We start from the raw sequence: 13,608 nt of genomic DNA on the forward strand, positions 1-13,608 counted from the left end.
TTTTGCTAAAGATCTGGCTTCTTCATTGGGGAGTTTGAGTGGAGAGTGAAGAATGATTTCCGTGCTTCAAATACTGCAGGACAATGCAATGTTCAAAACAGAAATCAGAAGGCTCTCTCTTTAATAATGGGAGCGCCTGCCCGTTCCCTTTAGGCAGGAGCTCCTGGCTGCAGAAGCCTTTATCTGGACACCCAGATCCAGCACAACACCAAGGTCAGGACGCCAGTTTTGTCTGAGGAGCTTGGCGGTGTCAGCGTGGGTTTAGGACAGGCAGGGTGGTTGCTATGGAACCGTTAATAATGATCGCTGCCTGCGCCTCGGTGCCTCATGCTCTCAATCTCCAATAGAAAACCACTTAGACCGGGGCTGGAGGGCAGTAAACAAACTTTCCAGCAAGAATTAACTGGGCCCGGGCATTAGTCTCCTAATGTAGGAAATGACTTTCAATATAACCTTTACCAACACTAGCTGCTTGGCTCTGTCCAAGGAGCTCCCGGTGTCCTGATCTTGGCCTGAAATGCAGGAGGTTCAAACCTTGATTTTTTTTTGCCCAAAAGCAGAAACATTCTGGGCTTTCATCACACAATACATGTGAAAAAAAATCTTTATTTTATGCCAAACTGGCCCTAGTGTGGGTCTTTTATTTTCCTGTGTATAAAGAAATCCAGACACAGGCTGGATGCCTAATTGGAAAGAGAAAAATGTTCCTGCTGAAATATATATCTATATATTTTAAAAGTAAAATCTCGTAGAAAAGTGACATCTTTGCTATATTTCTGTGAGATTTGTGATCCATGTAATGAAGTTTCTTGCTCCTGAATTATGTTTCTAAGATATGGATCTCAGTGCTTATTAATGTACAACCAACCTTTGGGGGGGAACTAATCCTGTGAGCTCCAGGCACATGAGTTAGAAGTGGGTTAGTGGCTGGGCGGGGGGAAGACATATCTAATTTGGGGACTGTGCAGCCTCACCAGAATGCAAATAATTCAACAATAACACAGAGGAAACAGCTTCTGCTTTCACAACGGCTCTCCTCTCTGTAATCCTGACGTATGTGTTTTCCAACAATTATCTGGCCTTATTCTCTGTTTATTGCTGAGGATTTCAATGCTTCGAATGTGGAGCATAGAGTAAATTGTTTGTCGGTAAAATCTAAAAAGATGCCTGAGTGTAGTTTTTCACTACACGACATACGCATTTTTGGAAAAGGAAATGTAATCACCACATTAACTCTGGACCCTCCAACTCTTTGGCAGCAAGAAGTGATAGCAACCTGGTAAAGGTGAAACAGGCATGCTGAGGGCCAGGAGTGAAAGGAAGTCTTCCACCAGATGGATGACAGTGCAGCAGACAAAGGTTTATCTGTGCGGATCAACTGAATGCACAGCTCGATACATTCATGTTTGCAGGACTACTTAAGGTATTATGAGGTCTGGTACCAAACAGCAAAAATGCAGATGGAAATATCAAATTCATCAAGCAGCTGCAATCAATTCACATGCTCCCCAGAGCTGGCAAGGTGATGTCAAGAAAGTTAAACTGGAAGAATGAGACTCAGATTCTAAATGAGATCAGGGAAAAGAGAAAGCCGAGTTAATAGGGGAAATCAAGACAGAAACAATCAACATTACAGCTATATTTGGAGGAGAGTTTAAAAATCAATTCTCTCTGCTTGTTCTAAAATTGTTCTGCCAACAAACTGACACTGTTATATACTTTTCATTTTTGGTTTATTTAGTCTTCTTTAACACAGCCATTGTTAGTTCAACCATCTAATACGTGGGGTACATGATTGCAAAAACAAGGATAGCTGTATAGGTTATGCCATCAATACATTTGTTAAACTTATCTCTTTTATAAGACAAAGCAGTTTGTTAATACTGTCTTGGGTTAGCTATATTTGTAAGGCTACTTATAGTGAGTGGCAAAATCTAAAGGCAGGGAACTGCTCCTTGCTACCTGTCTTTAAACTATAGTTTCATAATATTCTCAAAACATTAGCATTCTGTAATTAAAAATAGATAAAGCATCATTTTAGTATAATGTTAGGCAGTAGTAAAAATGTCCCTATCTGAATATATGTGCATATATATATATAAATACTAGCATGCTTTAAAAAGTGAATAAACATACTAAAATGATGTGAAATTGACATATAAATAAAATATGACCTGGAATGAAATTATCATTATGTCTAAAAAAAGGACAAACAGAAGCCCTCCCTTTCCTAAACCTGTTGATTTTCATATCCTATAAACCAATGTTACATTTTGAGTGCGAGTGTTTGAAATTTGGAAAACATTACATTAAAGACTAGCATTTTCCAACTTCCTAGAAAAGGCAGCATGTGTTAATTAATTTTGAATATTTATGTTCATTCCCAGTGTTAAAGAGACAACATCCTTTTGAGTTTCTTCAGGGGAATATTTGTAATGTCTTCTATATATTAAGAAAAAATACAGCTTTAACACAGTAAAATGTCTTTATATTATTTGAAAATGTTAGAAAATAAAAATATTGTGAAAATATAACATTATTCCAGATATATGAACTTCTTTAGTATTGTTATAAAGAGTGAAATACTTGAACTTAGATTGTAAATATTCTACTTTTAAGCACATACTTTTTTCCTCTCTGTGTCTTCATTTTCTTTGGCATCTTTGTTCCTGTTTTTCTTATTTTCCCACATCATTTTCTAGTTTTCTTTTTCTAAGATTCCTGATTTTCCTACATGTCTTAATTCATTAGCTAAAAATTACAATTTTTTACTTTATTTTCAAGAAAATGGTTTCCATTAAGTGGATGGTCAACTGAACTTTTTCTTCTACCTTCTCAAAAACGTGTTTTCTTTTTTTAAAAAAGCAGTTACCCCTTTAGCTTAAACACACATGTATATCGTATATCACACACCTGAAAAATAACTAACAGATGCACGGAGTTCTGTGGAAATTCCATGTACTACTGGTACGTTATGCAGCAAGCTTATGGAATGACCCCAAGTCAATCGCCTTTCATGACTAGTGTCTTCAGGAGCCCCTGGTTCTTCTGACTAAGCTAACCTGATCAGTGTTTTTCAACTGCTTCATGTCTTCTGGGCAATCTTGGAGAAATCCTACAGAAACAGAACCTAGGAGCAAATTAGAAATGGAGCCCCCGACAGGCTGCCTTCATAGCGAATCTTGGTCACCTGTGTGCTGCTGCATGGGCAACAACACAGTGGTGAGTGGGTAGCGCTGGAGGCGCGTGGACGCGTGTTCTAGGCTCCCACCTGCCTGCAGGCACCGCTGGGCCCAGTGGGCCTCCTGCTCAGGCCATCTGGCCCACCTGCAGCACCGGGGGCTGGGCGGCCTCCTCTTCCGACCGCTCTGCCTCCTTGGAGTTGAGCGCGTAGCCGGCCTCATGGTGCACCTTCTGTGCCTGTTCCCGGGCCACCAGTGACTCCTCATCTTCCTCGACGGTCAAGTCCACGTTGCTGTCCATGCCAGAGTTACTCCCCCGCGAGGCTGCTCTCCCACTCTCCCCCTCGGCCCCCTTCCCTTCGGCCAGGACGCTGGAGAGGGATGCTTGGGAGAGGCCCTCGGCCAGGGAGCTCCCCTCGTGGTCGTGGTCGTTGGGCACGTGCTCATTGCTGGGCGCGTCTTCGGACTTGGTCTCGTTCTCCCCAGCGCTTTCCCCCTCTCGGATTTTCTTGCGCCCGAAAGTGAGAGGGGAGACCTTGAAGGGGGAGCTCTTCCCGGAGGATGTTTTCTGGTGGTTGGAAGCGAACGATTTCTTAATCTTCTCCCTCCTCTCCACAGACACGATCTTTGTCCCCAGCCTGTTCATCTGCTTCTCGATGTTCTGGCGGGAGAAGGCCTTCTTGAGGCTGTCCACCTTCCGGAGGCTGGACCTCTTGATCTTCTCGGCTCTGCTCTCTCCCATACTTTCCTCTGCGCTGTCTTCCAGGGCCTCCTCGTCGTGGGCCAACTCATCTTCCGACGAGAGGTCCACCGTGTGCAAGGTCTCCTCCAAAGACTTGTTCTCATCGGCGAGGTCCTCCTTCCCTTCGTTGGGGCTGGGCACAGGCTCCTTGGCAAACACACTGGCGGGGATCTCATGCTCTTCCTGCGGAGATGGACAAGGCAGAGTTCATGTTAGTAATGCATTTCCCAACAGGCCCGAGCGGCTGTAATGTCTGTGCTCTAAGTTTTGGGCATGATAGAAACCCAATGTTTGTGGTTTCAGTTTTCCAGGACATGAAGAGTTAATTGTAAATCGGTCAAGGCCCCCCCACCCCCCTCAAGCTGGATAAGGCCAAGGGCTCCCCATGGGGAAGATTGGGAGGGTTCTGGCAAGGGCTCTATCAGTGACAGGCAGAGGGGGAAGTGGGCTGTGGCTCAGATCGACCAGGAAGCTGCCTCGATAAAGGAGCTAAAGTAAGTCACTGTGAACTTCTCTCCTACCCAGCTCCGTTCCGGCCAATATCCCACTGAGAAGGAGCCTGGCGGTCAAGTTGAAAGATAAAAGGTGGGGGCAGGGGAGGGAAACCAGGAAGTCCTCAAGTGTGAGACCCCATGTAAAGCCTTGACCAGGTTTCCTCCCCAACTAGCAGCCAGAAGTAAAGATATGGCCAACCTTGGTGTCTGTTCCAAGTGCACTCTAGTTTTTCTGAGGAAAAACATAATTTTAGAGTAAGGGAAGCAAGGGCCAGCCCTCCTGGGCACCCACTCACAAAACCTTGGGGTTTAGTATATCCTTTGTGGGCATTAAAAAGGGGAGGTGGCACACTAGAGCCATATTTAGAGTAGTGAAGGGGAATTATGATGCCAAGGGTAGCTTATCAAGCCTCTATTGTTAAACAGGGCTTCCTGGACAAGAATGCTTCAGCCCCCACCTAGAGCTAAGAGTGAGGAGAGAAGCTCAGGACTCCCCCCCCCCCACCCCAACACATTATGCCCAGTACACCTCTCTCTCCAGCTTCTAGGCACGCAGGCAAAGACCTGCCCCTGCCATGTCTCAGGGGGCAGAGCCTGGGCACCTGCCTCCACAGGGCAAGGGGAATGGCTCGCCAGTGTTACTAAGTGGGGAGACTTGAATGTAGACAGACTTGGACCACTCAGCATGAAAATCTCTTTGATTTTTATATTTTTATTTGAATATTGGAAAACAAGACCCAACCAAGTGCCTTCGCATTTTCATGAAAAGAAACAGCACAGTAGAAAGAGTGTGTGACCGGAAGTCTGAATCCCAGTCCTTGCTGTACTGCTAAATGGTGTGTGGCTTGTGGCAAATAACTTCATCTCGTTGGGTCTCGGTTCCTTCCAGACATGAACGGGAGGATCTGACCTAGATTAGCAGCCTTTGGACTGTACTTCTAGGGACACTAGGGGCTCTGCAAGAAGGCCAAGGTGGGCCCGGCGCCAGAGCCCATACCACCTGCTTCCACCAAAGCCGTGATGTTACCTGGTTATATTGTGGACTGCCCAGTACATGTTCAGTGTGAAAAATAACGAGATTTAGTGACTTTAGAAGTCTGTCTGGGATCTAAACTTCATGCAAAGTTCATGTTAACAGTAAGAACTCCCCTTCTCATTTTGCAATTTTGAAAAATTGACATTATAATCAGAAACATGCTCTAAGAGTGAGCCTACATATTTTTTAACTTCTTGCTACAAAGACTAAATGAACAAAGTTTTGATAAAGAAAAAATTAAAAATCCCTCTCCTTATTACCACTGAATGGTATAATTATGGTACTCTCTGCGAAGACACAGCCCTGTGTCTCCCCCTTACACACATATACTCAAGCCAAGTGTAGCTTATCAAGCCTCTATTATTAAACAGGGCTTCCTGGACAAGAATGTTGAGCCCTTCCTAAACTGGTTAGAAACAAAGGGGAAAGTCCTGGGTAGAGGTAGAGAGCAGAATTGCCTGGTTAAATAGAATCCTTGGTAGAGTGAAGAAGTCACAGATTCCATTTCCTAAAGCTTTCTCCATACCCACCCATTTTTTAAAATTGAATTTATTAGGGTAACATTGGTTAGAAAAACCATATAGGTCTCAAGTGTACAACTCAATGAAACATCATCTGCACACTGTATCATGTGCCCATTGACCCAAGCAAAGTCTCTCTCCATCCCCATTTCCCCCCACCCTTTGCCCACTTGCACCTCCCCCCTACCTCCGTTTCCCTATGGCTATCGCCGCATAGTCCTCTGTGTCTATGTGGTATGTATATATGGTTTTTGGATGATCACTTCACATTCTTTCATCCACACCTTCCCATTTTGAATGTCAACAAATTGTCAGGGCCTAGCCAGTTTGGCTCAATGGATAGAGAGCATTGGCCTGTGGACCGAAGGGTCCTGCTTTGGATTCCGGTCAAGGGCAAGTTGCAGGCTCCTCCCCGGCCTGGGCCCTGGTCAAAGCGCGTGCAGGAGGCAACCAATCAATGTGTTCCTCTCACATCGATATTTTTCTCTGTCTTTCCCTCTCTGTTCCACTCTCTCTAAAAAATCAATGGAAAAATATCCTTGGGTGAGAATAAAAAAAATGTCAGGAACACCGTATAAAAGACAAAGTTAAAAAATAAAAGGAGGATGGGATTCCCACAAATCATTTATGACATGGACTTTTACAGAGAGCAACGTTCCCATGTTTCAAGTCTCAACTCGCCTCTGTTTCATTGGCATGTACTCCCCATGAAGGTGGAATTGTTGTCTGTTGTTCATTGTTATGCCCCAGTGACTAGGAATAGTTCCTGGCAGCTCAACAGCTATTTGTTGAAGGAGTGCCTGTTGGGTACGGTGGCTTTCTAAGACAGCCCCGAGGGTAGAAGCCTGCGAAAGTATGGGCCTGCTCTGCGTCTAGAAGGAAGTGTGCTGACTGCGGCTGTCGCTGGGAAACGAGGAGAACCTGAGGCATGAGGAGAGCAGGGTTGCCATTTGTAAGAAGGGTTTTATTCGCAGAGGACGAGTGTGACTGAGCGAGGGGCAGACTGCAGAAGTAGCCAGGGCTTTGATGCTTAGTCCACAAGCGAGATTACTTGTGCGGTTTGCCAAGAGGGTTGGGATGCTTTGACAGGAGTTGCTTGAAGAAAAGGAAGAAACCAAGAGCTCAGGGAAATGTTATTAAAAGTCCTTAGTGACTTTAGCTGGTTTGGCTCAGTGGATAGAGCGTCGGCCTGCGGACTGAAGGGTCCCGGGTTCAATTCCGGTCAAGGGCACATGCCTGGGTTGCAGGCTTGATCTCCAGTTGGGGGCATGTAGGAGGCCACCGATCAATGATTCTCTCTCATCATTGATGTTTCTATCTCCCATCTCCCTCTCCCTTCCTCCCTCCCTGAAATTATATATATATACCTTAGTGAAGATGGCAGACATGCAGGTGGAAAACTCAAAATTAGCCTTGGCTCCACGAGAAGAGGTACATGTGTATAATCTCCCATGGCAACCAAAGGATTGCCCTGCCAGCTTTCTTTTCTTCAACCTCAACGAAAGGTAGACCCAGTAACCGGACTTCTAAAAGAATTCAACTAATAATTTTGCATTTTTTCTTCAATGTAAATGTTATTATTAAAAAAGCATGGTTGAGCTTTACTCATATCTCTCCTTATGGGTCCTTTGAGGACGGTTTGAGCAAAGGGCGTGATCGTGTGATTCAGAAATGACCTGTGGCAGATTCACACTGCAGAGCTGAGGGCAGTCAAGAGATAGTAGGAAATGCAACTGAATTCTTTTATGCGATGCCAGGGAAATTTATACAAGTGCTCTTTGGTGCCAACTGTGAAAATAAACGCAGCAGGAACAGACATAATCCAGAATGGGCTGGTTGCGTCTTCCTGCGGCTGGAACCCAGTGAGCTATGTCTTCTTGGCTATCTGCTAGGCTTCTGCTGTCACTTTAACTACTCGAGCCGCACTTGGTGTTCTGTCTACTGGACAGTATTTATTTTGTGGCTTCTTAAGGCATCACTCTGAAGGTGAGCCCTTTGTTTTTCCTTTTCTCGCAGGAATCGGTGAATGTGCAAGCACATGTAGGCCTCACCTTCCCATGATGTTTGTGTAGAAGCAGCACAATACTGACACTCTTAAAAAGCTCCATTCTTTGGTAAATGCATGCCTGGTATTTAATGTGAAGTGACTGTTGTGATGGAAATTCAACTTGAACCTCAGACAGTGGTTCCTCTGTCACTGCACAGAGACCCCCAGGTGCCCAGTCTCACCTGCACACGTGCCTAGCTCAGGACACACACACCTCAGGGACACACTTGATATCTCACCTCCGACAGGGGAGGTGACACTTCTGCCTTTGGCCTCTGGTCATAATGTCTTTGATCTACTCTCTTGGAAGATTCCAAGATGGTTGGCTTTTTCAAGGGGGACGATCAGATATATACCTTCAGTTCTGTCACTGCTGCCTTATGCTGCCCACATACCTGCTAGGGTTGTGATTCCTTCGAGTGGCATTAAGAATCCCTTGGGAGCTGCATTGCTTCCTTCGGAAGTTGTACCCAGCCGACTATTTGCCCTACAGACTTATTTTCAAAAAGATAGCCAGGCTCCACTGAGGACCTGCTCCTGGTTCTGATGTTTCACAAAACCCCTCAGGAATAGTTCAAAGGAAGGAAGAGTAAAACAGAACACTTCAAACAGACACGAGTGACACGCTCGCAAGAGAAAAAGAGTGGAGAGAGCTCTTGAGCAGCGGCATTTTTCCTTGTACTTCCGCTTGTTTGCTGTTTATATTAATTCTTTTGAACTAATAATTCCAGTTGTGCATATAGACATCAACATAGAGAAACTTGCCTACACGCAAGGCACTTTTTGGGTTGGAACTCGTGGAAGTGAATCTTTGCACATGTATACAGCTATGGATACTTTCAAAGACAAGGAGATTCTATGACTAGCATTCGAAAAGGAGGCCACAGTAAGTCCTTTAAAGCTTGAATAAAGAGAGACAAGCCGGCGGCTTGCTCTCCTGTCACTAGCTTATCACCCCTGTTGTTAGAAGACAATAACAAAGACTGTCATCGTCCCACCGGGATGTGGTGGCATCTTGGAGGGATATGAGGATCATAAATTTATGTCCATGAAATGTTTTATCCAATAATCTCTAAATACTAGTTATTAAAATGGAACTATGCCCACCTGACATTCTGATTTATGGGTCTCTTTTCCACATTGATGGCTCTCTCCGATTCGTGTTGCTGAGGTATAGATTGCCAAGTGGATAAAGCATTGATTAGAACTGCACCCCGAAGGCAGCGGCTGGTGGGAGCGGCAAGTCATAAGAATAAAAAGCATTACTTCCAATCCCCGAGCAGTCTTTCACATTCGGGAGGATTTAAAAGTTTCATTAGTTTTCAGTGTTATCAAGGGTTCAATTCTTTTTTAAGATCACGCTGGTTAGGTGTTCTTTGTTACACACCAAAAACACATAAGACAAAGCAAAACCAAATCACACTGAATTATTGAAAAGCTGGCGTAGAGAGCCCAGTGAACGTGAACTTTGCCCTAGTGGGACTAGAGTGTTTGTTTCTACTGATTTCACAATTCAGCTCTATAATTTCTACTGTTAATACAATGAAACCTGTCCAGTTACTTTGCCTCTGTGATATAAAATGAGATTAAACTAAATGGTTATTAAGGTGCTTTCCAGCTCTAAAATATCCGATTCTGTGACATTCACCTAAATACCATGAAAAATAGTTAACAAACGACGGAAGCCATCCCATAGTATCCTGATGCCAACCACGTTTTGTTTCACGCAAGAATCCAAACCCTGAGACCTGAGCTGCATGTGGAACCCTTTTCACTCCATTCGAACACATAGAGATTACAAAACAGCAGAAGGCGCATCGCTTACTTGGCAAGGCCGCATCTGGGAGCTTAGTCATTTAATACATGAAAGCCATGATTCTTTGGAAGAAATACCAACAATAATCAGTTATTCCCATAAAGTGCCTGAGGGAGGGCTGACATTCAATAAGTGTAAACAATAACAATAAGAACCAGTATTTTGTTTATCTCATAAACTAAAGGGCACTGGGTAAGTGGCATATTGAAACCAATATTCCATTATGGGAACATTAATCAATGTGATATAAACATCACACGTTGTCATATAAAAGGTGTTTTTTATGATCCGGGTCCCTGTGTCTTCTAAGTCTGAATTGCAGTTTGCAGAACAGTGGCTTTGGATAGAGAAAGGAGTATAGTCTTTCGAAAAAAATCCATTTAAAAACAGTCTGAAGGCGCTACCCTTTTAGCGCCTTTCTAAAATTCTGATCTCATGGAAGGAACCCAAAAGGTGAATATTTGAACACATTTAAGGGCTTGATTCTCCACGAATGTATCCACAGCAAGTACCTGACCTCTACTCTTTTCACCCAGTTTCACAATGTTATGTGGATGAAAGTGTAAGCTGTCCATGAGGACTCTCATTTTCTTTGCTGGATTTGAAATAATTCCTGAACTGCTTTTTCAAATAATCATCAACTAACCCCTTAAGAGGCCATCAGTGGGCCTCGCACCCTCAGGCAGGGTCAGTTACCTATGAAATTCTAATCAACAGAGAAAATTTCCTCTTAACTGCATATTCACTGACTTTCCATAGAAATTCTATTTTTTTTTAGTAAAAATCTAGCCTGCCTTACAGGTGAAGAATTAGCCTTATTAGTCTTTAGCGTTTGCTTTTTGATCAGCAACCCCTCTGGGTCTCATTTCACTTTTCACTGACTTTCCATAGAAATTCTATTTTTTTAGTAAAAATCTAGCCTGCCTTACAGGTGAAGAATTAGCCTTATTAGTCTTTAGCGTTTGCTTTTTGATCAGCAACCCCTCTGGGTCTCATTTCACTTGTCCTGGGTCCTGTCACAGTAGTTTGAATTTGGACATTGATCCTATAGAAATGTAGAAAGAAAAGCTGCTAAGTTTAACAAGGATCTGACAATTTCCTTTATTGCTGAAAGGAAAATGAATTTTGTCCAGTTTTAGATACTCCTGCTTTATAATCTGAGGTAATGGCTAAGGCCTGAGAGGCTTAACATGTAAATTCAGCACAGGTTTAAATAAACAAATGACATGATTTAAACGGGATACATTGAGGACCAAGTTTGGAATTTTAGACAATGCAAATGTGTGAGCATCTAGGTCCAACCCACCAACCAACCAGCCAACCCAGAAGCACCTGTAGATTTGGGAGGACATAACAGGAACCGACAGACTAGACACGCGATCTTCCAGTGGTTCTCAACCTTCCTGATGCCTCGACCCTTTAATACAGTTCCTCATGTTGTGGTGACCCCCAACCATAAAATTATTTTCGTTGCTACTTCATAACTGTAATGTTGCTACTGTTATGAATCGTCATGTAAATATCTGATATGCAGGATGGATTTTCAGGGGTCGCGACCCACAGGTTGAGAACCGCTGCCACGGCACCAGGTACCTCACGTCAGTAACAGCTTTCCTTTCCCCGCTCTCCTCTTCTATTTTCACATGAACTCTTGGGTTGGAAACTAGAAAACCAATGGATTCAGTCCAGGAAAGACCGACATACCGTTCAGCTGACTGGAAGTGACAACAATCACGTAAAGATATGAGGGGGCCCTGGTACCGTACCCGCCCTCCGCCCTCTCTGCAGATCTAGGGAACAGGACCTCTGCCACACGGTGCAGACGGGGCTGCTGCCAAGAGGGTCCGTGTGGGGAAGGCTCTATGGGCAGGTCCTTTGCTTGCATGGAGCGGTGGTGACATGGTACTGATTTCAACATGGTAGTTGTCATACAATGTATGGTAGGGAGTGTGTGTGTGTGTGTGTGTGTGTGTGTGTGTGTGACTTTTAATAAGTCTCAACTGAAAAAGCATAAGCATCGCTGTTTCAAGATCCTGGGTAGGGTAGGGTCAGTTTTTACTTAAGAGGCATATTTATTAATTATTATTATTATTATTTATTTGTATTTTTATTTTTAAAAAATCTTTATTGTTGAAAATATTACAGATGTCCCCTTCCCCCCAGTGACCTTTCCCAGCTCGCCCCCCCCACCCCCAGGCCTTTACCACCCTATTGTCTGTGGCCATGGGTTATGCACATATGCACACAAGGGCTTTGGTTGATAAGAAGCACATTTCTAACCAAGCAAAAGTGTAGCTTTCCCTGCAAATGCATTTCAAACCCACCCAGGCAGAGCTGCTTTCTCTTTGAGTTCCTACACCAGGCCGGTCACCGGCCATTTTAAGTGTGATTTCCTGGACTCCTCACCCTGGAGAGTGCGAGGAGGAGGGAGCATGTGTGTTGAAGAGCACACACTTCGGAATCAGTCCAACCCCAGCTTCATCACTGGCTTCATAAATAACTTTAGACGAGATAGAAATGTCTCCACATCCTCATCGGTAACTGGGGGAAGGGAGATAACGCCCAGAAAAGCGCTTAGTAGTGCAGGCAGGGCTTACTAAGGGCTTAAACGTTCTTTGCTCTTATTAATATTCTCAGTGCACAGATGAGGACACAAGCCTGGAGAAGCTATAAACCGTGCACACAGTTGGCAAGGGGGGAAACTAGGATTTGAACTGATGTCTGATGGCAAAATGAACCTTCTCAGCCCCTATGCTAAAGCACTCTCTAACACAGCTATTGTTTTATCCACTGGCATAATTACTCCTCTAGAAACCTTCGCTTTAAGAAGGATCAAGAGAAAGAGCAACCCTTCCACGGAGGAGCTGCACTCGCATTTGTTTCTTTAAATAACCATCAGGTGACGCCTTGAGAGCTGAGATGGCGAATATCCTTTAGGCTAAGAAAGGATCTTCCTGGCTTAAGAAAGGCCCCTTTCCTTGCCTCCTAAACGACTCTTTTCAAAACTAAGTGTCCTCGGGGGCTGCCTGCTAAGAGGCCCGGAGTGGAGCTTAAGCCACTGCCTGGGCTTCTCTTCGCTTCCCCCTTGGTCTTGAGCGCCCAGTCTCACCTTTCACTCACTATGCGGAGAATTTCTTCCCGTTCTGGCTGCAATCTCGCACCTGTCAACCCCAGGTGACGAAACAGGAGGCCACGGCCAGGCCTCAGCAGCAGCCTGTGTCTCTAAGTTCCCCAACGATGGTTTGTCTAAATGTCAGGTTTAGAATTCTCTCCAGTTTTTAGTCACATATCTTCTCCGTACCCCCCCCCCAACATGTACAGCTGTCCGTAGCAAATCAAAACAAAACCCGATCCCTACAAATCGTGTTTTTCCTCGACTAGATAAGTACTTGTGTTTTTCCTCCCGAGCCGAGGGTTAGGTCAAGAGTTCTTCTCTTTGATTCATACAGGAAGGAGGGAGAGTTCCTCTAACAGGTCTGTACATGTTTAGTTTTGTGTGGAGATGAGGATTTAACTTAGCAATGCTTCCAGAGGGAAGATTTCTACTGCCTTTTGGGCTAATAAATGAAGGATCTTATATGGCTTAAGAAAGATAACAGTTACTCTCTTCCGTTTATTTGGTGCATGAAAAGCTATTCCATTTGCATTAAAAGCTAAAAAAAACTTCTAGCTGCAAAAAGCCTGGAAGGTATAGGAGGAGGTCAGCTGCCTGAAGCTTTAGAACAGCAAGTGTGGTTTGGGGAGGACAATGAAGCAGCCGGATGAGCCTG

The 13,608-nt window shown here is 44.3% G+C and overlaps 1 protein-coding gene across 1 annotated transcript in view; it reads right to left on the reverse strand.

Annotated features, from left to right (window-relative positions):
• Positions 1 to 1,716: 1,716 nt before the first annotated feature.
• The window catches only part of SDPR (serum deprivation response), a gene marked incomplete at its 5' end in the record, with an annotated part of 13,447 nt that continues 1,555 nt past the window's right edge, over positions 1,717 to 13,608 (reverse strand). Inside the window, 2 exons of the mRNA XM_014544767.1 lie at positions 1,717 to 4,107; positions 9,130 to 9,306. Coding sequence (XP_014400253.1) covers positions 3,310 to 4,107; positions 9,130 to 9,306 — 975 coding nt within the window. The remainder of the gene's footprint in view (positions 4,108 to 9,129; positions 9,307 to 13,608) is intronic.

This window comes from Myotis brandtii, unplaced genomic scaffold (assembly GCF_000412655.1).
Source record: "Myotis brandtii unplaced genomic scaffold, ASM41265v1 scaffold381, whole genome shotgun sequence".
Lineage (NCBI taxonomy): Eukaryota > Metazoa > Chordata > Mammalia > Chiroptera > Vespertilionidae > Myotis > Myotis brandtii.